Source organism: Nyctereutes procyonoides, unplaced genomic scaffold (genome assembly GCF_905146905.1).
Source record: "Nyctereutes procyonoides isolate TBG_1078 unplaced genomic scaffold, NYPRO_anot_genome, whole genome shotgun sequence".
Lineage (NCBI taxonomy): Eukaryota > Metazoa > Chordata > Mammalia > Carnivora > Canidae > Nyctereutes > Nyctereutes procyonoides.
The window spans coordinates 28,813,903-28,839,954 of record NW_026575131.1 but is presented as its reverse complement, the minus strand read 5'-3'; the positions used below and the strand labels follow the sequence as shown (position 1 = coordinate 28,839,954).

At 37.4% G+C, this 26,052-nt stretch overlaps 1 protein-coding gene across 3 annotated transcripts in view; it reads left to right on the top strand.

Annotated features, from left to right (window-relative positions):
• PTPRG (protein tyrosine phosphatase receptor type G) overlaps window positions 1-17,310 on the top strand; it is a 710,177-nt gene extending 692,867 nt beyond the window's left edge. For all 3 annotated transcript variants that reach the window (XM_055343664.1, XM_055343663.1, XM_055343665.1), the window contains 2 exons: window positions 11,933-12,068; window positions 12,820-17,310. In XM_055343664.1, coding sequence (XP_055199639.1) covers window positions 11,933-12,068; window positions 12,820-12,966 — 283 coding nt within the window. In that variant the 3' untranslated portion in view covers window positions 12,967-17,310. The remainder of the gene's footprint in view (window positions 1-11,932; window positions 12,069-12,819) is intronic.
• Window positions 17,311-26,052: the final 8,742 nt, after the last annotated feature.

Sequence of the window (26,052 nt, the reverse complement as noted above, 5' to 3'; positions counted from 1 at the left end):
GTGCCTGTCACCAGTCACCCTGTCCCCCGACCCACCTCCCCTTCCATTACCCCTTGTTTGTTTCCCAGAGTTAGAAGTCTCCCATGTCCTGTCACCCTTACTGATATTTCCCACTCATTTTCTCTCCTTTCCCCTTTAATCCCTTTCACTATAAAAATTATATTCTATCAAGAGATTCAGGAAAAGCATTTGACAAAATTCAGCATCTACTCATGATGATAAAAACTCTCAACAAAAGGGGTTTGCAGGGAACATACCTAAATAGAATAAAGGCCACATGACAAACACAGCTAATATCCTACTAAATGATGATAAGCTAAAAACTTTTCCTCTAAGATCAGGAACAAGAAAAAGATACCCACTCTCAACATTTTTACTCAGCAAAGTACTAGAAGTCTTAGCCACAAAAATCAGACAAGAAAAGTAATAAAAGGCATCCAGTTGGTAAGGAAGAGGTAAAACTGTCACTATTTGCAGGTGATATTACATATAGAGTGAATGAATTTAGTAAAGTTGCAGGAAATAAAATCAATATAATCTGCCACATTTCTATACAATAATAAAAAAATGGCAGAAGACAACACAATCCCATTTATAATTGCATGAAAAAGAATAGAATAACTAAGAATAAACTTAACCAAGAAGATGAAAGACCTACACTCTGAAAACTGTAAGACACTGATGAAAGAGACTGAAGATGACACAAATGTAAAGACATACCTTGCTTATTTCTTTTTTTTTATTTTTTTATAAATTAATTTTTATTGGTGTTCAATTTACCAACATACAGAATAACACCCAGTGCTCATCCCGTCAAGTGTACCCCTCAGTGCCCGTCACCCATTCACCCCCACCCCCCACCCTCCTCCCCCTCCACCACCCCTAGTTCATTTCCCAGAGTTAGAAGTCTTTATGTTCTGTCTCCCTTTCTGATATTTCTCACACATTTCTTCTCCCTTCCCTTATATTCCCTTTCGCTATTATTCATATTCCCCAAATGAATGAGAACATACACTGTTTGTCCTTCTCCGGTTACTGTGGCCAAGTTAAAAAAGGGTGTTGCCTGAGTTCTTCTCTGGGATTTTGATGGAATCTTGTCTCACATTTAGATCTTTCATCCATTTTGAGTTTATCTTTGTGTATGGTGCAAGAGAGTGGTCCAGTTTCATTCTTCTGCATGTGGATGTCCAATTTTCCCAGCACCATTTATTGAAGAGACTGTCTTTCTTCTAATGGATCGTCTTTCCTCCTTTATCGTATATTAGTTGAGCATAAAGTTCAGGGTCCACTTCTGGGTTCTCTGTTCTGTTCCATTGATCTATGTGTCTGTTTTTGTGCCAGTACCACACTGTCTTGATGAACACAGCTTTGTAGTACAACCTGAAATCTGGCATTGTGATGCCCCCAGATATGGTTTTCTTTTTTTAAAATTCCCCTGGCTGTTTGGGGTCTTTTCTGATTCCACACAAATCTTAAAATAATTTGTTCTAAGTCTCTGAAGAAAGTCCATGGTATTTTGATAGGGATTGCATTATATGTGTAAATTGCCCTGGGTAACATTGACATTTTCACAATATTAATTCTGCCAATCCATGAGCATGGAATATTTTTCCATCTCTTTGTGTCTTCCTCAATTTCTTTCAGAAGTGTTCTGTAGTTTTTAGGGTATATTTTGAGAACCATTTGAATGGTAAATGGTTCTCCAACCTTTTATTTTCAGGTTGTAGGTGTCCTTCTGTCTAAAATGAGTCTCTTGTAGACAGCAAATAGATGGGTCCTGTTTTTTTATCCAGTCTGAAACTCTGCGCTTTTTGATGGGGTCATTAAGCCCATTCACGTTCAGAGTTACTTGAACTTCTTCTTAAAGGGGAGTTTTAAGAGTCCCCCTTAAAATTTCTTGCAGAGCTGGTTTGGAGGTCACATATTCTTTCAGTTCCTGCCTGTCTTGGAAGCTCTTTATCTCTCCTTCCATTTTGAATGAGAGCCTTGCTGGATAGAGTATTCTTGGTTGCATGTTCTTCTCATTTAGGACCCTGAATATATCCTGCCAGCCCTTTCTGGCCTGCCACGTCTCTGTGGAGAGGTCTGCTGTTACCCTAATATTCCTCCCCATGAAAGTCAGGGACTTCTTGTCTCTTGCTGCTTTAAGGATCTTCTCTTTATCTTTGGAATTTGCAAGCTTCACTATTAGATGTCGAGGTGTTGAACGGTTTTTATTGATTTTAGGGGGGGATCTCTCTATTTCCTGGATCTGAATGCCTGTTTCCCTTCCCAGATTGGGAAAGTTTTCAGCTAGGATTTGTTCAAATACATATTCTGGCCCTCTGTCCCTTTCGGCGCCCTCGGGAACCCCAATTAAACGTAGGTTTTTCTTCCTCAGGCTGTCGTTTATTTCCCTTAATCTGTCTTCATGGTCCTTCAATTGTTTATCTCTTTTTTCCTCAGTTTCCCTCTTTGCCATTAACTTGTCTTCTATGTCACTCACTCGTTCTTCCACCTCGTTGACCCTCGTCGTTAGGACTTCTAGTTTGGATTGCATCTCATTCAATTGATTTTTAATTTCTGCCTGATTGGATCTAAATTCTGCAGTCATGAAGTCTCGTGAGGCCTTAATGCTTTTTTCTAGAGCCACCAGTAGCTGTAGAATAGTGCTTCTGAATTGGCTTTCTGACATTGAAGTGTAATCCAGATTTTGTAACTCTGTGGGAGAGAGGGCTGTTTCTGATTCTTTCTTTTGAAGTGAGGTTTTCCTTCTAGTCATTTTGCTCAGTGCAGAGTGGCCAAAAACAAGTTGTATTGGAACACGGGGGAGTATCACTGGTCCCTCTAGCTGGTCTTCTGGGGGAGGGGCCTGCTGTGCTGATTCTCAGGTGTTAGCACTTGGGGGAGCTGCTCTGCCCCTGCCTGCTGCAGGGCTCAGCGGGGGTTGTTTACCCGGTCAGGCCCCAGGAGGAACAGTCGCAGTTGCTATGGCAACTCTGGAAGCCTGGATTCAGCCTCCGCAGGAACTACGGGGCTCTCCATCCGCAGGGCCTGGAGGCTCCGGGGCGGGGCCGCTGATCTGCTCAGCTCGGGGCAGGAGCGTCCTCGCTGTCCTGGGCCCTCCCGGCCTCTGCCTGTCCCGGCGCCCTGTGCTCCGGGGCCTGCGCTGTGGGATTCGCGCTCCCGCCCCGCAGCTCCCTCCCTGGAGCCGCTCCCGAGCCCCTCCGAGCTGCTCCGGTCGGTCCCGCCGTGCGCGCTGCAGCCCTTAGGGAGCTCGGGGCACTCTCCCGGGGCGCAGGTGTCTGTTAGTGTCCCCGGGAGCCCGAGGGCATCCCCGCCCTCCTGGGTCCTGCTCCACCTCCCTGCGAGCCCCTTTCCGCCCGCCCGGGAAGGTTGGTGCAGCTCCTGCTCCTCCGGGACGGGGCTCTCCTGTCCTGGGGACACTCGCCCCGGCCTCAGCCCGGCTCCTCGCGGGGCCCCTCCCCCTCGGAGGCCTTTTGTTCCTTTATTTCTTTTTCCCCGTCTTCCTACCTTGATAGAAGCGCGGACTCTTCTCACTGTAGCATTCCAGCTGGTCTCTCTTTACATCTCAGGCCGAATTCGTAGATTTTCAGGATGGTTTGAAGGTTATCTAGGTAATTTGGTGGGGACAGGTGACTCGGGGACCCTGCTCTTCCGCCATCTTGCCCCTCCCCCTACCTTGCTTATTTCAACAGTTAATATTAAAAATGTCCATTCTACCCAAAGTGACCTACATATTCAATACAGTTCTTACCAAATACCAAATACCAATAGTACTTTTCACAGAGCTAGAATAAATAATCCTAAAATTTGTATGGAACTACAAAAGACCACTCACAGCCAAAGCAGTTTTGAGAAAGAATAAAGCTGGAGGTATCATAGTCCCTGATTTCAAACTATACTACAAAGCTGTAGTTATCAAAACAGCATAATACTGGCACAAAAATAGAAACCTAGATCATTGGAACAGAATAATGAGCCCAGAAATAAACCCATGCTTATATGATCAAGTAATCTATGACAAAGAAGGCAGTAATATACAATGGGGAAAAGACGGTCTTTTCAATAACTGGTGCTGGGAACACTGGACAGCTACATGTAAAAAAAAAAACACAAAACAAAACTGGACCACTTTCCTATATATACTATACACAAAATAAACTCAAAATGGATTAAAGACCTAAATGTGAGACCTGAACCCATAAAAGTCCTAAAAGAAAACACCGGCAGTGATGTCTTAGACATCCACCTTAGCATCATTTTTCTGGATCGTCTTCTCAGGCAAGGGAAAAAAAACACAAACAGTTGAGACTATATCAAATTACAAAACTTTTTCATACTGAGGGAAGCAACAAAAAAAGGCAGCCCACTGAATGGGAGAAGACATTAGCAAATGATACATCTGATATGGAGCTAATATCTAAAATATATGAAGAACTCATAAAACTCAATATAAAAAATGCAAATAACCTGATTAAAAGTGGGCAGAGGACCTGAATCAACCTTTTTCCAAAGAAAACATCCAAAGATGGCCAACAGACACATGAAAGGTGTGCAGTATCACTAATCATCAGGGAGAAGCAAAGCAAAACCACAGTGATAAGTCAGCTCGCATCAGTCAGAATGGCTAATATAGAAAGGGAAAGTAACAAGTATTGGCAAAGTTATAAAGAAAAGGGAACCCTTGTCCACTGTTTGTGGGAATATAAATTAGTGCAGCCACTGCATAAAACAGTACAGAGGTTCCTCAGGAAAGTAAAAATAGAAATGCCATGTGATCCTAATAATTCCACTTCTGGCTATTTATCAGAAGAAAACAAAAGTGCTGATTGAAAAAGATGCATGCACCCCTATGTTTATTGCAGCATTATTTACAATAGCCACAATACGGATGAAACCTAAGTGTCCATAAACAGATGAGAGGATACAGAAGATATGGTGTATCACACCATGGAATATTACTCAGCCATAAAAGGAAGGAACTCTCCCCATTTACAACATGGGTGGAAGGTATTAGGCTAAGTGAAAAGTCCTTTAAAAACAAATACCACATAATTTCACTTCTATGTGGAATCTAAAAAAACAAAAACAGAAATAAACTCAGATACACAGTGAAAATTATGGTTGTCAGAGGGTAGTGGGGAGATGGGCAAAATTGGTGAAGGGGATAAGTTAAACTTCAAGTTATAAGTAAATCATCGGGATGAAAAGGATAGCATAGAGAATATAGTTAATAATGCTTAATAAGTTGTATGGCCAATATACTTATCTTGGTGAATATTTCATAATGTATATACTTGTCAAATCACTAGCTTATACACTTGAAACATAATATTGTATATTAACTATACCACAACAAAAAAATAATAATTTATAGATGGCAGCAGGACAGCATTAAACTAAGTGTAGGACTCTTCTGAGGAGGAGACCCATCAAAGAGCAGGACTCTCCATAATACACAGATTGAACCCAGGAAGCCACTGTCCCTGGCTGCAGTCAGATCCAGATCTATCATCTAGCCCTGCTGCTTAACACTGCCTCCCACTGGTTGTCACAGGAAGCCCTCCTGCCCTCATCTTCATTTCTCCAGACTACATTTTTCCTACTTTAATTTCTCATTCACTTCCAAAGTTTTAATTTCTTAAAGTCTTGTGGAAGGCTTTTGTATTGCCTTTATTCCCCTGGATTGATGAATATTCAAGCCTTAATTCTGTCTTCCTTCCTGCCCTAATGATTTCTAAGGGAAACTTCACTTTCTTTGTAGTGACAGGGTTATAACTCTGGATTGCATTCTTTAAAAAAAAAAAAAAAGATTTTATTTATTTATTCATGAGAGAGAGGCAGAGACAGAAACAGGCTGCTCACAGGGAGCCCAATGTGGGACTCGATCCCTGAACCCAGGATCACGCCCTGAGCCAAAGGCAGACACTCAACTGCTACAACACCCAGGTGTCCCTGGATTGCATTCTTGATTATGATTTTTAAAACCTCTTAAAAGCAAAAGTAGAATAACTGTAATTAGATGGAAGAGTAAAAAGTATCATTAAATGGGCAGAAGCATATATACAAGGAACCCCAATGTTTTAAAATGAACATAGAGCATTTTAAAACATTACCTCTGTCAGGAACCTAAAGTACTTTTATTTCTTTGAGACATAGGCAAGGAAAGATGAAAATACATTTATTTAATTGCACTAAATAAATATTGCTCTCAATGGACACTTTGAGAAAGGCAAACTATCAGTGTATTTATATACTATTCTTGTTTTATCTAGATTATAAATCACTTCTATTACTTTTTCACCAAGTCTTTGTAGTTTAAAGTGCAAATCCATGAAACTCAACAAACATCCTTAATCCTATTTAATTCCTAAACTTCTGAGAATAGCCTTCATTTTTTCAGGCTTTATCCTTTCATTATAATGCTTGGTATATAGAAGATACTTAAATTATCTATGAATTTGACTAATATGACTTAGTTTCTAGTCATGTATGAAATCCTACTGTGTAGGTACTTCCTTTTAATTTGGGTATTTATTAATTTAAGTGTGGCAAAATCTGGGAGAGGCAATCCAAGGAAAGACCACAGTAATACTACATGCGAGTACACATTATATAATAAAATACAAAATACCTGACTTTTCTCTCTGAATGACTGTGGATAGCTTGAAGAAAGAGATTAAGTTGGGGTATAAATGGCCCTGAGTCTAAGAGTTTCACCATTACAGATTTAGCAAAGGTTAGATTATTATCCTACTGGAAAAAAAATAAATATACAAATGACTTTTTAAAAAATCACTAGTCATGCTAAAATAAGAAGGTATACTCACACAATTTAGAATCTGAGGGAAGCCAACCTGATGATCAAATCAAGAACAAAAAAATACAGTGAATCAGTTACTAGAGCAGTTATAAGAGAATTTTAAAACATATGCTCAGAAATTTAACAGAAGACTACGATATTTAATCAGAAACATGTATTATTAAACAGGAACAAATGAGAGTCTAAGAAATGTGAAAAACAAGAGATGGGCTAGTAGTAGTTAAAATAGAAATGAAATCAAACTCCATTATAAAATCTAGATGGGTAAGTTCTAACATGTCTGAGAGGTAATCCATGTTGAGAAAGAGACTAAAGAAGAAGAAATAATGATTGAGATTTTCTATAGACTAAATAAAGGGATGAGTAAAGTCTCATAAAACATTCAATTTTGGAAAATGGTAAAGAAAAAATCAGAGAAGGCATAAAATAACATTGGGAAGGAAAGACCTACCATTTATCTGTAGTTACATTAAAAATATTTGATAATTTGCCTAGGCGTGACAATGTTTACATATTTTTTAAAATCCTCATCTTTTAATTCTTATACTAAAATATTAATTAATAAATTACTTGGGATATGCTTCAAAGTATATATGGGAGAGGAAGTAGATGTGAAACAAAATTGGTCATGAGCACATAACCACTGTAAATGAGTAATGACTATGTGGAAGTGACTGCTTTTGCATGTGTTTGATATTTTCTAATAATAAAAGATTAAAAATAGAAATATATTAAAGAAAATAAACATTTGAAATTCTTTATACTAATAAATATTGAAGTCTAGATAATAAGCATAATAAATGGTGTTTATTGAACACATGGTATGTACTAGCCTCTGTTCTGGGCTATTAACATGTATCAGCTCAAATTAAACTCATCTGATTAAAAAAAATAAACTCATCTGATAAATAGTTTATATAATTTTATATATAATTTATATATACAATTAAAATTTTATAAATAATTGATTATATATAATAAACAATAGTTATACCAATGGATTACTGTGAATATCCTGTTAGTACGTGTAAAATACCAATAAGAGAGCCTGGCACATAGTAAGAACACACCTTAGTGTTTACTAAGAACTGAATAACCAGGTAAGTTCCCAAACTGTTAAGGCACATCAAGTCCTCACACCAGGCTATACTTGGACAGTAACACATAGAGGAAATTTAATGTAACCATGATTTTTTTAAAAAATCAAAAAACAGGGATCCCTGGGTGGCACAGCGGTTTGGCGCCTGCCTTTGGCCCAGGGCGCGATCCTGGAGACCCGGGATCGAGTCCCACGTTGGGCTCCCGGTGCATGGAGCCTGCTTCTCCCTCTGCCTGTGTCTCTGCCTCTCTCTCTCTCTCTCTCTCTCTGTGACTATCAAATAAATTTTAAAAAAAAATCAAAAAACAAAGCTAGTATAGAAAAGTATAGGGCAATCTTACTTATTTGATTATGGGTGTAAAAGTCTAAGTAAAATACTGTCAAGTAAAATCCAGTGTGTTGGGTTAAAAGAATTATGTATAGTGAAAAAGTAAGATTTACCCTAGAGCTGTAGAGGGGGAAAATGTTACCACTATTCTCTCAAGTGAATGCAGGACATTGTCAAAGGAATTTCTTAGAAAATCAATAGATGTTGGAAAGTGCAGAATAAAATCACACTCACTAATGATCTCCCTCCTCAAAAGAAAACTCTTAGCAAACTGAAAGTCAAAAGCCTCTTCTTTAACTTGATAAATATTATTTATTGGAAGCCTACAGCAAATATTCTTCTTTAATATTAAAAACTTAGAAGCTGGGATCCCTGGGTGGCGCAGTGGTTTGGCGCCTGTCTTTGGCCCAGGGCGCGATCCTGGAGACCCGGGATCGAATCCCACGTCGGGCTCCCGGTGCATGGAGCCTGCTTCTCCCTCTGCCTGTGTCTCTGCCTCTCTCTCTCTGTGACTGTCATAAATAAATTAAAAAAAAAATAAAAAATAAAAAATAAAAACTTAGAAGCTTTACCATTAAAGAAAACAATATGAATCTCCTTGCAAATAAATACCCGTTAGAATGCAGAACTGATTCTAGCCAATGTAATAAAACCAAAAGATATAAGAAATATAAAAGTTGAAAGAGACAAAACTGATATTATTGGTAGATAAAGATGTCATAAATTCCTAGAGAACCCACAAATTATTAGGAGCTTAACTGCATGGCTGGATACAAGTTCACCATGTGAAAATCAATAACTTTCCTATAGATCAACTGAAACTACACAAAATGTCATAAAGAGAGGCCATCCTTAAGAGTAACAAACTCTAAAGCACCTAGAAATTACCCTAAAATGGAACTAGCAGAGACAATAAAGAAAACTATAAAATATAATTGAAAATTACAAAAGACCTGAAAAAAGGGAGAAAAGATCTCATGTTCATGAACAGAAAAACTCAAAAAGATGTTAGTTTCCTCAAACCAATAAATATATTCAGCACAAGCTAACCAAAATCCCCAAAAAACTTGTGTTGACTGACAATCTAGTTTCAAAATTAATATGAAACAGGATGGGAAGGGATAGAGCAGTTAGAAGTATTTAGAAATCAGTATACAAGCAAAAATGAAAATATGTTTAAAGCACACAAGAAAAATGAAACAATGAATGTAGAGACAGCCAAGACTACTGTAGAAACTTGTTTTTTCAGATGTCAAGACTTATTAAAACTTTATGGGAATTTGGGGATCCCTGGGTGGCTCAGCGGTTTGGCGCCTGCCTTTGGCCCAGGGTGCAATCCTGGAGTCCTGGGATCGAGTCCCATGTCAGGCTCCTGGCATGGAGCCTGCTTCTCCTTCCTCCTGTGTCTCTGCCTCTCTCTCTCTCTTTCATAAATAAACAAATAAATAAATAAACCTTAAAAAAACACTTTATGGGAATTAGATTAAAGGGCCAGAGAGTTAAAAACAGGCTTGCATATATGAGAATTTAGTATATGATACAAAGGAAGCTCAAGTCCATGAGGAAAGATGAGACTATCCAATTTTAAAAAGTAGTTGTTAATGGGAAAAATAACTAAAATCAGACCTTTACCTTATATCAAAATAAGATTCAGATGAATTAAACAATGAAATGTAAAAAATAAAAATAGAAAAATGTAGGAGAATGTTTTTAAAATGCTGGGTTAGAAAAAGCCTTCTTGGGACACCTGGGTGGCTCAGTGGTTGAGCGTCTGCCTTTGGCTTATGGCATGATCCTGGAATCACAAGATCAAGTCCCGCATCAGGTTCCCCACAAAGAGCCGGCTTCTCCCTCTGCCTAAGTCTCTGCCTCTCTCTGTCTCTCATGAATAAACAAATAAATGAAATCAATCTTTAAAAAAAAAAAGAAAAAGCATTCTCAAGATTCCAGTAAAGCCAAAAATAAGACATGATCAATTTGATTATGTGTAAACCATACTTCAGTTTAACAAAAACACCTACAATGTTAAGAGAAAGTAGAGACTGAGGAAAAAAATTTTACAATCTATCCTAATAAAAGAGACAGAGTGAAGAAAAATAGCCAAAGTATATTAATAAACAATTTCAGAAGAATAAATATAGATGAGCCATAAATACAGAAGATTCTCAACCCCTCTGGTAATCAAGAAAATGCAACATTTTTTTAAACAACATTAAACAACATTAGGAAACAATCTTCCACTTATCAGCAGAAGCATTTTGATTTTTTTTTGTTTTTTTATTTTTTAAGCATTTTGATTTTATTTTTTTTTTTAATTTTTATTTATTTATGATAGTCACAGAGAGAGAAAGAGAGAGAGGCAGAGACATAGGCAGAGGGAGAAGCAGGCTCCATGCACCGGGAGCCCGATGTGGGATTCGATCCCGGGTCTCCAGGATCGCGCCCTGGGCCAAAGGCAGGCGCCAAACCGCTGCGCCACCCAGGGATCCCGCATTTTGATTTTAAAATGATGAGGAAAAGCAAGTACTCTCATGCTGGGAGATGTGTAACAGGTAAAAACCACTAAGAGAAATATCACAGTATCTTTAGAACTAAAAATGGGCATAGCTGTGATCTAGTTCTCCTACTTATGGTACTTCTGCTGGCGTGCATAAGATATGAACAACATAAATGCCCATCTACAACGAAGAGACTACATCCAGTATGCATACAGCACATGAAGTAATGAGCTGGCCTGAAATATACTGATAGACACCTCTGGGTGGCTAGACCTAAATGCAGAGCAGGTTTTACCTCTAGATAGGTTACCTCTCAAGTTAGGGCCTTTTCTTTTTTTTTTTCTGTATTAAAGATGTAAGACATCAGTACATGTAATAGTTTTTAACAGAATAGTAAGTACAATATATACAAATGCTAGTTTCATTTCTACCAGCATCACCACCTGGAACAATTCATTTAATCCCTTTGTTTTATCACTAATACACCACATTCCTTGGAAAAATGGGGCTGCCAACCCAGCCTGATGAAGAAGTCTACCCTTCTAAGTGTGTGTGCGCATGCACGCGTGTGTGTGTGTGTGTGTGTGTGTGTGTGTGTGTGAGAAAGAGTATGTGCCAGATTTTTCCAAGACTTTATTGAAGATACTCTTAACTGGCAGTTCCACTTCAGTGCCAAAAATAATTACCAAATATGAAATGCGTTTTGAAAATTTTCAGATTGTACTTTGAGCCATATAATTTCATTTCAAGTCACATTTTGTAAGTTCAATTCAACTTTTTGGGATGGTTAAAAAATTTTTTTTCAGATCCTTTCACCACCTCTACTTGTCCAGTAGCTTGTAGTTAGGTTTCTTGTATTCTTTTTCCTTTTATGTCACCCACCTCATCCTCAACCTTATGTCTTCTATAGCCATCCCCAGTCTAATTTTGAACCTCTCATTTCATCTGGGATATCATGCTGAGCATCTGATAAGTCAGTTTGGGAGATTTTACATTCATGAACAAATGTCACCTTTATGCTAGCCTCTACATCTCTCCCCCTGTCCAGCATTTCATTCATTTCAAGAAGAGATGTCAATGCAGTCTATTTAGCTTCTATGGAAATATATGATGTTAATTTCATTCCATAAATTCAATCCCTTAGCAAATCTGAAATAGTATTTTTTTTTCTTCTCTCCAAGGTATGGAGCAGTTTCAGCAGGAATGTTGTGTGCCCTTACCACCCTCTCCCAGCAACTGGAGAATGAAAATGCTGTGGATGTTTTCCAGGTTGCAAAAATGATTAATCTTATGAGGCCTGGAGTATTCACAGACATTGTAAGTACTTTGCTTCTTTGTAAAAGCTATTCCTTCATCATTTGAAACTCGGGCTCACACTTGAATTAGAGCACTGGTTGTCACCTGGGGATGGTTTTGCCTTCCTGGGGATGTTTGGCAATGCCTGGAGGCTTTCTGGTTGTCATAACTGGAGATGGAAAAAAAAAGTGCTCTGGCACCTATTGAATAGAGCCCAGGGATGCTGCTAAACATCTTACAATGCATCATATAGACTCTACAACAAAGAATTACCTGCCTTAAAACATCAATAGTGCTGAGATGGAGAAACAGCTTTCTACAGTACAGTGTTCTCCAGTGACAACATACAGATATTTTATTATCTTAATTCACTGTCAACAGAATCAGTTCCAAAGTAATAATGATCAGGGATCCCTGGGTGGCTCAGTGGTTTAGCACCTGCCTTTGGCCCAAGGTGTGATCCTGGAGACCCGGAATCGAGTCCCGCATCAGGCTCCCTGCATGGAGCCTGCTTCTCCCTCTGTCTCTCTGCCTCTCTCTCTCATGAATAAATAAAATCTTAAAAAAAAAAAAAAGTAATAACGATCAAAGTGACATGCAGAATGCATAGGTCTTGATTATAAAAGCTCCAAGTCATTTTTTAAAAGTTTCTTAGTATAAATGTATATTCTTTTTTTTTTTTTTTTACAATTACATTTTTAATTGTCTTTCTACCTTAGATGAATTGACTCAGCTGTTCTATGTCTCAAACGGTCTTCCTCTTGTTTTTCAGGAACAATACCAGTTTGTCTATAAAGCAATGCTCAGCTTGGTCAGCACTAAAGAAAATGGAAATGGTCCCATGACAGTGGACAAAAATGGTGCTGTTCTCATTGCAGACGAATCCGACCCTGCCGAGAGCATGGAATCTCTAGTGTGATTTGGATCCCGAAAGGGCACTTAATTTGTAAAACTTCTGAAGACTGAGAACTTTTTTGAGGCCTTTTTTGCCAGACTCTAGGTTATACAATAACCCAGTTACTTTTTTACACTGATAAAAGTTTTGATATTTATTTTTTGCCATTTTATGTCTTAATGGTATCCTACTGAGCATTTGCACCTCTGTTCATTTCACACAGTGAAACGCAGTTTTCCCTAGTTTGCACTATATGATCAGTGTTACTGCCTATAATCTAATACTAAAGCAAGCCCTGATGTGACATTCCACAACAACATACATGCTATTTTTTAGTTCAGTACAGTGAAGGTCTTTGTTATGACAGTGGATCTTGGTTTTTTACTATTATGATTATTATTGCTAAAGCAGTTGCATCCTCTTAGCAGGCAATGCTGAGCTTTTCCTCAGTCCTCTCCTATTTTTTTCAGGCACTGCTCCATACGGTCTGCCTTCTGTATTTTAATGGAGTGGATGGGCATTGTTTTCTTTTAAAGAGTAGCAGGTTCCTGGGAGCTACTAAGACAGTCTATCAACCTCATGGCCTTGAAACAGTTCCATTTATGATGGTGAAGGTATCCATTAAGAAATTAGAAGGCTTTAAGAGCTTTATGTGAACATCATTTATTAGTTAAAATTATATTCATAGCTTAAAAAAATGCCCAACTGTGTCAAAATAAAGGATATCTCTGTATTACAGTTTTCACAGTAGCTATGTGGATGGTGTGTGTTATTTCCATCTTGACCCTCTGAAATAGCTACACCCTATAATGAGGGCTATCTTTTACACTAGAGATATGGCAATATTTTACACATCTCACCTATCACTTTAGTAACTCTCCATTCATGCTTCTTGGTTTCTAATACCACACCTCATGGCAGGTAGAGTAATGAAAATTTCTGCAGGTGTATAATTTTGAAATTATCCTCTAAAATATCCCTATTATCGTATAGCTATCTAATAAAAACTACCTATATAGTTAACATTCTTTTCTTTCCTTTTTTGCCAAATGTTTCCTGATAAATCCCATAATTACATACATTCTACTTAGGATAAAAGTGAAAATACTCTATTAGCAAAATCTTGGGACTATGTAGATTCCCATACATGGATAAGTCTGATTTGGAGAGAAGAAATCAGAATCTTGAAGGGGAGATCAACATTCTCAAATAGATTTTAAAAGGAGATGGCATTGTATGCTTTGTGTGGTGTAGCCTCAGGAACAGACACACTTTACTCGAAGAGGCTGATAATCATTACACAGAGCCCAAGGAAGTTATTTGGTCTAGCCTCTGGAGCCATATTTACCCTGCAGTAACTACATAATTTGAAAATTAATAAGAAATTTCAGTTCAGTTAGAAAAATAAGCTACTACTGAGATCTGTTCTTCTATTGCGTATTTGCATTTGAGGGATAACTTTTGTTAGAAGTGAAATCATCACCACCAGAAGTGGGCCTGTTACAAAGAAAAGGGTTTTGGTTAATTTTTATGTCAATAAACTTCAACAAAAAAATCCATACTGGCTACTATCATACTATCTGGGTAGGCTCTGTAACATTAATGATAATCAGTGCTGAGGTTCTATTTACCTTAAATTGGCTGTCTATGAGGTTTGTCAGAGTGGTACTGTAGAACTAAAGCTGCTAAGGGAGAGGCTACAGGCCAGGTCTGGAAGTTCCAGTGCATAGGCCAGGTTGATGGAATTTTCATGAACTATATAACTTGCCAGGGTTAATCTTATGTTTTCATCACAGAAATTCTGCAACCATGGAAATAGTCCACTGTTCGTGAACCGTGTAGGTGGGGCTTAAAAAAAGGTGTGCAAGTGAGAAAAGTTTACTTAATGGTACGTGCTAGAGTAAACCAACACCTTTGCAGCCCCTCTGCTCCCATCACAGGTAATACCAGGAAGGTCTACTGAACACCCAAGAAAAAAAGCTTGAACGTAGAAACACCACTACTGTCAGAAGGCCGAGGGGAATCAAGAAGGCAAGGTTTCAGATCATGGAGAGCTAAATCATTTCAGTCAATTAAGCAGATTACACTTCATTTATGTACTGATAAGAATAAACTGGTTTTGGTAGTTGGCACAGATTTGACTTTCAGAAGTAATGTTCAAGTTGGGACTCATGGTCCCTTGGTAGTTTTTTCTTACACAAGTGAACATTGGTTAGAAAACAGCAACTACTTCCTGCTGTGCTATTTACAGAGGGCTCAGGTCATGGAAAGGCCTAAGTTCCAACACAATTCTGTGACCATTTCTTACATAGGTATCATAATTCTAATAGAAGAAAGATAGTAATTAGCAACATTTAAAAGGATGATTTGAGGTTCTCTGAGAAAGTATGTGTCCGTTGTGGGCTTGAACCAGTTTACAAATCCTAACACACTAAAATATAAGCAATTGCTATTTGCCCATCTTGCCAAGTGGTCCAAACTCACTTCAACGAGGACAGTTCTATTCAACAGTTCCTCACTTTCCCCACAGAGTGTATCCGGAATATTATTCTTCATTTGTTATCAATGTTAATATTCTTGAATCTTTCCAGAGGCAGAGAGCATCAAAGATGGTGTTTTCTTTGAGACATAAACATACTGCTTAACTGCACAGGAAGGTTATTACCACTTGCACTTAGAGGGAAAGGAAATAGCCACTGCAGACTAACATGTGCTATTTTATAAAATAAGCCTAGTAGGTGTATGAACTTAGCTCTAGGTGAACAGAATACACACATCATAGGATACTGAGTTGCAGTGATCAGACCAAGTGGCTGGCCATGCTGGGCACCAGAGAAGGACCCATATTGCCATCAGGAGAACTCTTGCATCCAAAAGCCACATTGTCTTTTATATGTGTGTGTGTGTTAAAATGTTACTTCTGAATTTCAAGAATAAGATTAATTGGTCTTCCTAAATTTTTATGCCTTGGAGCCTTTAGAGTCTATTTCAAGTTGAAGAGTCCAGCACGGTCAGAGAAGGTTATGGTGTTCAAGGTCTGGCTGTTGGAAATTTTAGACCAGAGTGACATACCGAAATCAACAAATAACCTTAATTATTTTATAATGACACAGCACAACTGCCTTGTTACGAATTTTTTCTTAAATGCATATATACTATATTTAAAAATTAAAATATAGATACCAATTTACCAAAGATACATATTACTAATTGTAAGCAAAAAATAAACCCAAACTCATCACAATTTAAGAAATAATAATCAAAATGTAGTTTGTCTTAAGAATTTAGCAGTTATACTGGAAAATGCATTTTCAACTCCTACATTCTAAAGTTTGTGTTCAAATGGTGCCAGTGAATTTTTTTATGAAGGGAAATGCCTGCTTTTTTTTTTTTTAACAGCTAAAATTTCACTTACCCCTTTGCGCTTTCCCTTAGTTGCCATTAACATGCAATATTGGCTTTACTTATCTCTAGAAAGAAGGCATGCTACAAATAGGAAGGAATTGTAATAGTATTTGGCCTCTACTTTGTCTTAGCTGTTAAACTGTTTTTAGTATTTTTGTTAAATATTTGCAAAGGGAAGCATTTTCTACAGAGGATAATTAATTTCAAGAAAAATATCTTGAGTTTTAAGAAATAAACATCTCCAGAAAAGGAGACAGCCGATTTTATAAAATGTTGCAACTCTCCAACATTTGGGGTAGTGACTCCTTTTTTGTTAGGACATTTGAAACTAGCAAGCAGCCATTGTTTCTAAAAAAGAAAAAAGAAAAAAAAAAAACCTCAGCCTTCATGTTAATTCATGTTTCTTTCACTTCATTTTGAAATAGCTAAAATCATTAAAACTGTAAATATTTTGTTGCTTGGATAAGCATCTTCTGGGAACTTTGTATCTATGGTATATAATCATAGAATTTTATATTTTCATATAAAGCTAATTTTTTTCTAGTTTCAACTCCGTCATAGTTTTGTTTTTGGTTTTTGTTTTTGTTTTGGGGGGATTTTTTTGTGGTGGATATGTGAATTCAACTTTCTGTGTATTGAAGTAGCAAGAACCATCTTTGCATTCCAAAAGATCCAACATGTGTTATTTCTTTGAGGCAGTGATTGTGAAAATTGGGTTTTCTTTCTTAATTCCATTGACCATTTGTGCAATAGGAATTAGACATAATTAGTCACTGAATACATTCGTTGCATTGACCCATTTGGAAAAAGTGGTTGTTTTTTTTTTTTTAATTTGTTCGGGGGGAGGGGTTTTGTAACCTGAAATTTTTCCCTTTTTCCTTCTGTTTAAAACTATATCAAATCATTCTATTATAGTGTTATTTAATATGTAAATTGTATTGCTATACATAAAATAAAGTATGGTTTTTGATGTATTCATTAGTACTGAGCATTTCTATGAAAATATATCCAATAAAATTAAGTTACTAGTCTCCCTTAACAGAGCATATTCATACCTGCCCACCTTTTGTCTTAGTTTTCATGGTAGTAAAATAAATGCTAAGAGTATCTTTACATAGATAGCAAACCAAAAAGAAATGTCTTTTCTGAGTTCTTCCATCTTTAAAGAATGAAGAATGACAAAGTTTTACCTATATACAGAATCAAATTTTATTCACATTATGAATGTGCTAAGTTAGAAGCAGAATTACTATTTTCTCCAATGTTATCAATTGGATTTATACCCACTTCTCTCCCTTTTTACTATGTCAGATGAAGGATGTATCCTGTCAAGACTATTACTGTTGGAGAATCTATGAGATGTATGTAGGATCACTACAGTTGCTTCTACTTATAAGCAATTTTGACATTTCCAAACAGGAAAGGGTACACAGGTCTCAAACTTGGCAGCTTGGGCTCACCATTCTCTGTGAACTGCAGTGGGCTCACATCAAGAACTCACTTCTTACTACCAGTGTCCCAATTTTTCTTTCCATAGGGATGAAGAGTTTACATTTCATTCTCCCTGAGTAACTGGAATTTAAGAAACAATATTAATCTAATCTATTCCAGCGCTATCTCTTAGACCAATTCCAGCAAAAAATAATCTCTCTGTTGGTAAAACTCTATAGTTTTCCCAAAATTACACACACAGGGACTCTACTGTGTATCACAGAGCACAATGCACACAGATAAATATTATTTGGCTTGTAATTTTAAAAATTCACATTAGCTACCTACCAAGATCTTAAAAAATGAAAACTCTGACATAAAGATTCAGATTTCAGGCTCACATTCTCACATGACACTAACAAGCTGGAGAGGAGTCACAGTTGCCTCCTTTAAGTAATGCTTGTACTGCAGGTTCACCAGTCTCCCCTGTATATCCTGTCACCTTATGCCTGCCCCCATCAGCCACTTAAATAATCTGCCTGGATTCTATGAGCAGTCACCAAAGAATTTTGGGGTCATCTTCAGTCATTAAAATTGTAAGAAGCCAGCATGGGGGATGCCTGGGTGGCTCAGCGTGATCTCAAAATCCTGCAGTCCCACACTGGACTCCCTGCAGGGAGCCTGTTTCTCCCTCTGCCTATGTCTCTACCTCTCTCTGTGTCTCTCATGAATAAATAAATAAAATCTTAAAAAAAAAAAAAAGCCAGCATGTGCATTCCTAATTGCTTCTAAGTCCACCCAACATGGCTCCTCACAGAAGCAGTTATAACTGTTGGAAATAACCAAATTAATTCTCTATTATTATATTGGCTTTTACTATCCAAATATAACTAGAGACAAGGAAGCCTCGTTTCTGCTACTGAAAATGGGGCAAAGAAACAAGTGCAAAAAGCTGCAAAAATTCCCATTTTCTAACAGTTAAAATTCAGGTCGTTAAGAACTGTAAGATTTAGCAACAAGTTACTAGTAACGATGCCTAGATTCAGAGACAGATTTAAAGACATTGGCTTTTTATGACTGTTGGTAAGACAGCATAAAGGCACTAGCAAAGAAGAACTAGAAGTTGGGAACTAGCGAGGTAAAATTGGCTTTTGTGATTGTGAAGTTTGGCAAGAAAGAAAATCAGAAAAGAAAGAAAGAAAATTAGACTGGCAGTTTATCTGAACCTAACAATGACATTATGTTGCTCAAAAAATGAAAAATAGGATATTAACTTTTTCTGATTTATGGTAATTTGAAAAGCATTCGACTTGAATAGTTATTGGCCTATAAACTAATTCTCTTCCTTCCCTTCCCCACACTCTACTTCTGCAAGGCGTAAAGTCAGGCTTTGAAGCAAGAGCCAGTGGGCCTTGCAAAGCTTAGGAGAACATTCTAAATTGTAGATAAATTTAGCATTCTGTTAGAATTCATCCCAAAAGCATTTGCTCAATGTCTATCACAGGGCACATGTTAGTTATACCCTGTACAGAATGTAAAGTTGTTGGCAGAGGCATTTCAAGTCAGATGAGGCAGAAATTACAACTTAATCCTAAAAACTCATTCTTCAGTTCACTCAAAAATCTTTATTTGGTTTTATCGTAGAGATGGAGAACAAAAGACAATACGCAACACTGTTAGCAAAGAAGTAAAATCTGTAACCATAGACTCCCTAACTTGTACACTGCTCACACAACTGTTTATTTTATATCAAACTTGCTGCTGGAACTTAGCATTTTCCCATGGGGGGAAAATGTTAAAGAATAAGGACTATAGGGGACACCTGGGTGGCTCAGTGGTTGAGTGCCTTCAGCTCAGGGCATGATCCTGGGGTCCTGGGATTGAGTCCCACATCGGGCTCCCCCCAGGGAGCCTGCTTCTCCCTCTGCCTATATCTCTGCCTCTCTCTATGTCTATCATGAATAAATAAATACAATCTTTAAAAAAGGAAGAAAGAAGAAGAAAGAAGGAGGATGAAGCAGGAGGAAGGAGGAGGAAGGAGGAGGAGGAGGACGACTACAATCCAAACAGGCAAAGGGTCCAGTCAAGTTTGCCACTGACTGATGCTGATTTGGGGCAAGTTCTTGACTTCTCTAAGTACAATATTCCTCACCTGTAGAACAGAGAAATCAATGTTTACTCCCAGGACTGCTATGAGGTGTGAATGAGATGCATGCAAAGCTCTTGGGCCAGTCAATTAATATTAGCCAATGTAATGATCCTATCACCTACCTTTATTTGTTTTAATTGTTTACCAGACCTTTTGTCAATCATGAAATAAAAAGTCAACTACCTGAGCTTACCCAATTAGACAGTAACACTGAAAATTTTCCTTCATTGATGAGGAAGCTCATCTCATCAAAGTAGATCTAAGGGAAGTGGATGAAGATAAAGGTGGACAAGGAGAGTAGCCCATGTATCCTACAGTCCAAAAACAAGAGTGCCAGAGGCAGGGAATGAACACAAATACACAGTGCCCCATATCTTGAATATTTCTCTTCTAATGGTTTAAATCTCTCAGTGTATTCTAAGAACTTTTCTTAGAAAAAGCTCCATAGTTTCAGAAAAGTCAAACATTTGTGTTAATGTCAAACACCAAGCACAGAATATTGCATAGTATTAAAAGATGAATGTTGTTTCTACAGTAGCTGCAGTGCCTTATCTCAACTCCCAAGCCCTAGAAACTAATATGAACAGTGATAATTCCTTTTTCCTCAGCCAATTTTTATCTTCCACAGCTCTCACTACTTTCAATATATCACTCTCATTATCAGTCATCATCTACTCTCACCCTAAACCATAGTTGGACTCTTTAGCCACTCACTACTGAGTGGGGCCTAAATATTGCCTAAAATTCTAAGCACTGAGGAAAAGATAAAATGTTACAGCACCTGACCCCACTACCGTCTCCTTCAAGAGTTCCCCTTTTGTTCCATGTTCTAAAATTGCTCTGGGTTAGATCCATAGGTAACCCATATCTCTAAAGAAGGGTGTAAACCAGAGCAAGTGAATTATGGCTTCTCAGATGGCAGTAACTGTAATCTATTTTTCCTATTCCTATCATATTCTCTATTTATAAAACACAGACATCATGGAAAGCATGGTTTTGTTTACCGCAAAGACAGTCCAAATAAAAATACAGATAGTCTCTAGAATTTTATGGTATATTATGACACCTTCACTGACAATTGTGTTTACAATAATATTTTTTTTAAAAGCCAAACACTTTAAAGGCCTTAGGGCTGCCCTATCCCAATAATTCAGGCAAAAGTCAACTTTTTCTTATCAACTTTCCTATATCTGTAGTTCATGGTCTTACCTCCCTCCTATTTTTTTTTAATTTTTATTTATTCATGATAGTCACACACACACAGAGAGAGAGAGAGGCAGAGACACAGGCAGAGGGAGAAGCAGGCTCCATGCACTGGGAACCCGACGTGGGACTCGATCCCAGGTCTCCAGTATCGCGCCCTGGGCCAAAGGCAGGCGCTAAACCGCTGTGCCACCCAGGGATCCCCACCTCCCTCCTATTATAGCAGAAAAAGTGTCCTTACTCCTAAAGAAGACCAGCCCTTCCATCTTCCATGACTTGTAAATGGCCCATCCTTGTCCTCTCAAGGACTTCATTTATACCTTAGCTTTCCTATCAACTTGAGTCAGATGATATCTTGCTTTCTCTACTGAATCACTCATTTTTGGCATGCAAATACATTCTATTACCACCACCTTAGGAAAACCTTCTCTTGATGCCAAGAATCCTTTGACTAGCATCTCATTTAGTGTTTCCCTCTGATTATAAAACTTCTTGAGAGTTGTGTATAGTAACAAGAGCCATTCCTTTCTTCTATCCTATCAACCTGTGTAAACTGGGATTCCAGCAGAAGTAGCCCACAACTGTAAGTTCTCCAAATACCTTGTTCTTTTCCCTGAACTCCACTAATTTTCAGCAATCGACCACACCACTTTCTTCTTTCATCACTCACCAAATATTTATACAGCAATCACTATGCACCAGAAGAGTAAGAATTATAGCAGACTATCATTAACCATCCAAGCCATTAAACAATGGGGTGACATATTTAAAGTTGTGAAAGAAAAAAATTTGTCAACCCCAAATTCCATATCTAGTGAATAAGGTATTCTTCCACAATTTTATCTATATAAATGGATAAAACTTATTTTCTATTTAGAGCTATGCTCTTGTTTTAAAGATTTTATTTATTTGAGAGAGAGAGAGACCGTGCACACAAGCGGGGGAGGGGCAGAGGGAGAGAGAAGCAGAATGAAGAAGAGAGAGAAGCAGAAGAGAAGTAGTGATAAAGAATTTTTTTAAAGATTATATTTATTTATTCATGAGAGATACAGAGACAGAGAGGCAGAGACACAGGCAGAGGGAGAAGCAGGCTTCCCACAAGGAGCCCGATGTGGGACTGGATCCCAGACCCCAGGATCACTCTCTGAGCTGAAGGCAGCCACTCAACCGCTGAGCCACCCAGGCGTCCCGTTTGTTTTTGTTTTTTTTTTAAGATTTTTTTATTATTATTATTCATGAGAGACACAGAGACATAGGCAGAGGGAGAAGCAGGCTCCCCGCAGGGAGCCCAATGCAGGACTTGGAACACATTCCAGACTGGGATCACACCGTAAGCCGAAAGGCAGATGCTCAACCACCGAGCCAGCCAGGCATTCCAGTAGAGAGAATGTTATTATATTATCACACGTATCCTTTGCCATTAAAATAAGATTATGTTGCTCTGCTAAAGAGTCCAAAGACCACAGAAAACTACACCCAGTTTGATAACCATATTATGTAACAAGAGAAACAAATCTAAAACATAAGATTAAATCCATTATTGGAGAATAACCAGTGCATCTTCAAAAAAACACTTTGGCAGAGATCTGAAGAAATCAAAGAACATTGTTGAGTTTGTATGAGGTAGGCTACGTGCAAACCACAGGAGATATGGTATAAAAGAGATAAAAGATATTTAACAATTGTATTCCAAAACATTTTTAGAGAATAAAACTCTGTTAATTAATCTCCTTTAAAAAAACCAACCAACTTAATCTGGTCAATCTTCCTTGGAACATTTAATTGTTTTCTTTTTGTATCACATCAGACATTAACTCTTGGCTCTACTGTCATCATTCCTCCCTTCACTACTACCATTTATCCAATCCTATAATTCTTCTCCTCTTCAACTCACACCTTTATTTTAGCAAAGTCCATTCTATTCACTCATTGATGCAAAGACTCACTGTTTCATTCCTATACTTAGACATTTGCTAGTCACTCCTCTCACTTAGAATGCCCTTCCCTTCACTCTTATACAATGCTCAGAGATTTCTCCTGGAAACTGTTTTTGACTAGTTAACCTTGAATTTTTAAGAGTAAGATGAATCACTTGGTTCTTATACTCTTGCTTTGACAATTTGTCCCAAATCTGTTCTTCATCGTTACACAGTAGTTGTTCCTGAAAAGTTAAAGATGGTGGGTAAAGAATGAGGACAAGAAATAGGTAACACCCTATAAAGAGAAACAAGCATAAAAAGATTAAATGGCTAACACCCCCTAAAAAGCCTTGGATGGAGTCATGTCCATTTAACATTATAAGCTGATGAATAGATAACCTCTCAATTATGACTATACGAGCTGGGGGCTTTAAGTAACTGAGGGTTGTATAAATAAAATATATGATGAGTAAAGATTATTTATGTTCCTGATATATCTTTTTAACATATTTTTGTCGGAGTTTTTTCAAAATGAAAGCAATGTTCTACATAGAGAACATTCATGTTCAAACAGTATGCTGTAGGGGTGGACCGGAGGTCAGTACACATTTTTTTTTAAAGATTTATTTACTTGAGAGAGAGATAGAGAGAGTAGATGCAGGGGGAGAAGTAGAAAAAGAGGGAGAAAGAGAATTTCCAGTAGACTCCTGCTAAGTGAGGGCTCGCTCCCACAACCCTGAGACTTGAGCTGAAACCAAGAGTCAGACACTTAACTGACTGGAGCCACCCAGGCACCCCAGTCAGTCCATCTTTTAAATGTTAAGTCAAGACTTCAACCAAGAACTACAATACTAGGGAAAGCAACTATCTTAACATTTTTTTAACATTTATCAAACATGTTTTATATACTTCTCCTTGCATATTCTAAGCCTGGTAGAAAACAGAAACAATGTAAAATAATATGTGGTCTCTTTGGTACACACACACCAAAAATATATACAGATCTGAATGTTATATAATAAAACATGACAGTTTATCATTAGGTCCCACACAAACTAGGATTATTATATAAATAAGTGCCATGGCAGTTTGGAGAGAAAGTTTAAGAAGGAAAGGACACTAAAGCAAAACCTTAAAGGATGGATAGATACTAAATGACAAATTAGTAACGAAGGACCTTCACTTTATGGGAATGTTGGGAAAAGTCTAGAATGAACAAATTTTCATCTAAGAAAATGAGATGAGTTTGGAAAAGAAGATTGAGGTCTCTACCATAGAATACCCTAAATATCAGGCTAGAGTTTGGACTTGACCTTGCCTGAAGGTAAGAGCCATTGAAGATGAAGATATATCGGTAACATTACTGCCAAACAAAGACTTCACAACAAACCATTTCTCTAGGTTAGTCTATTAACTCAAAAATTTTCCTGAAAACATAGCTCTTCTCTAAGTTTTCTCATGCAGCTTTAAACAAGGCTCACTCTACTAAAAGTGGCCCTAGGAGTGAATGCATATTTTAAATGCAAACAGTATGGCTCTTTTTTAAACAGCAAATCAGAAATAACTGAATCTTTTTCATACATCTGGGAATTAAACAGTATTATAATTTTGTGCTTTCAAGAAACACCTCAAAGTCCAATAGATTTGTCAATTCTAATCTCCTGAGAAACTTTACTCTGTACATTCAAAAACATTTTAAAATTAACTTTATGTATCGGTGACTTATGAGAATTAATTTTTATAAGTTCCGGAATGAAAAATGAATATACAGTAATTTTGAGTCTAAAACACATGGGAAAATTAGTTCAGAAAGCCTAATAAAAAATGTAAAGGACATAAGGACACTATTACAAGATTTACTCTAAGAAAATTTACTTTTATTTTCATATCAAATAAATGTATAAATACCTTTATTCACCTGCTAAATAAGCTTAGAATTTCTCAGTCTTCACAGCTCATGTTATCTCAGAGATGAAAGAAAATACTATATTTGAAAAAGACATTAGCTGGATATTCATAGGCTAAATTGGAACAAAAATGCACTAGAGCCTTGCTAAATCATGAGTCTGTGAGATAGAACCACAGTCCACGTTAAGCAATTTATAAGATTTTTACCACACATAACAAGACTCTGTGTCATACTAAAGAGTAATAGGCTAATAGAATAGATCTACTTTATTATTAGTGCCACTCAAAAGTAAAAACTTTACATTTCACAGTACCTTTCATTCCTGAAACCACTTCCACATGCATTATTTAATTTGGTCCTCACGAGTATCCTGTGAATTAGAGAAAGAAAGTAATATTTTCCCTTTCTTGCAAATGATGAAACTGAATTCTTAAGGAGCAAATCTGGAGCTAGAATCCATGTGTTCTAATTCAACAATATCACCATTTCACCACCCTGCCTCTACACATTTGTGGCTGAGAGGCACTTCATCTCTGCCTCCCTGAGTGCAAGGCTGCCAAGATTTTGGAACTAGATGGCCTGGGTGCTCACATACTGGCCCTTTGATGACCTGGGCATCAGTTGCCACCTATGCCACAATCCACTATAGACCCAGGTCATAAATAAATTACTAAATAGAATAAATAAAAGTCAATCAAATAAGTCTTCACAAAACAACTTAGTTATTTCATATAAATCTCCGATACATTTTTTTAAAAAGATACCACATCTTTTCCTTTTCTAAGCCACCACACAAGACAGATGAGACTAGTTAAGTCTACTTTAAGTTCTTTTTTATTCTATTCATCAGTCACTGTATCAACCTACTGTAATCATATATCAGAGACGGTTGTGCTCTACAAATTTACAGACCATACCGTCTATTCAAAGGACTGAGACCATGAGAAGAGAACAAAGTATGATATGCCAAGCTTTTGCTTTTTCTTATAAATACTGTGAGAAATGTAATTTACTACCCCCATAAGCACCAAGCTAATGTGAATTAAATACTTATATATAAAAATATATACAGTAAAATAAAATGCAATCTCAAA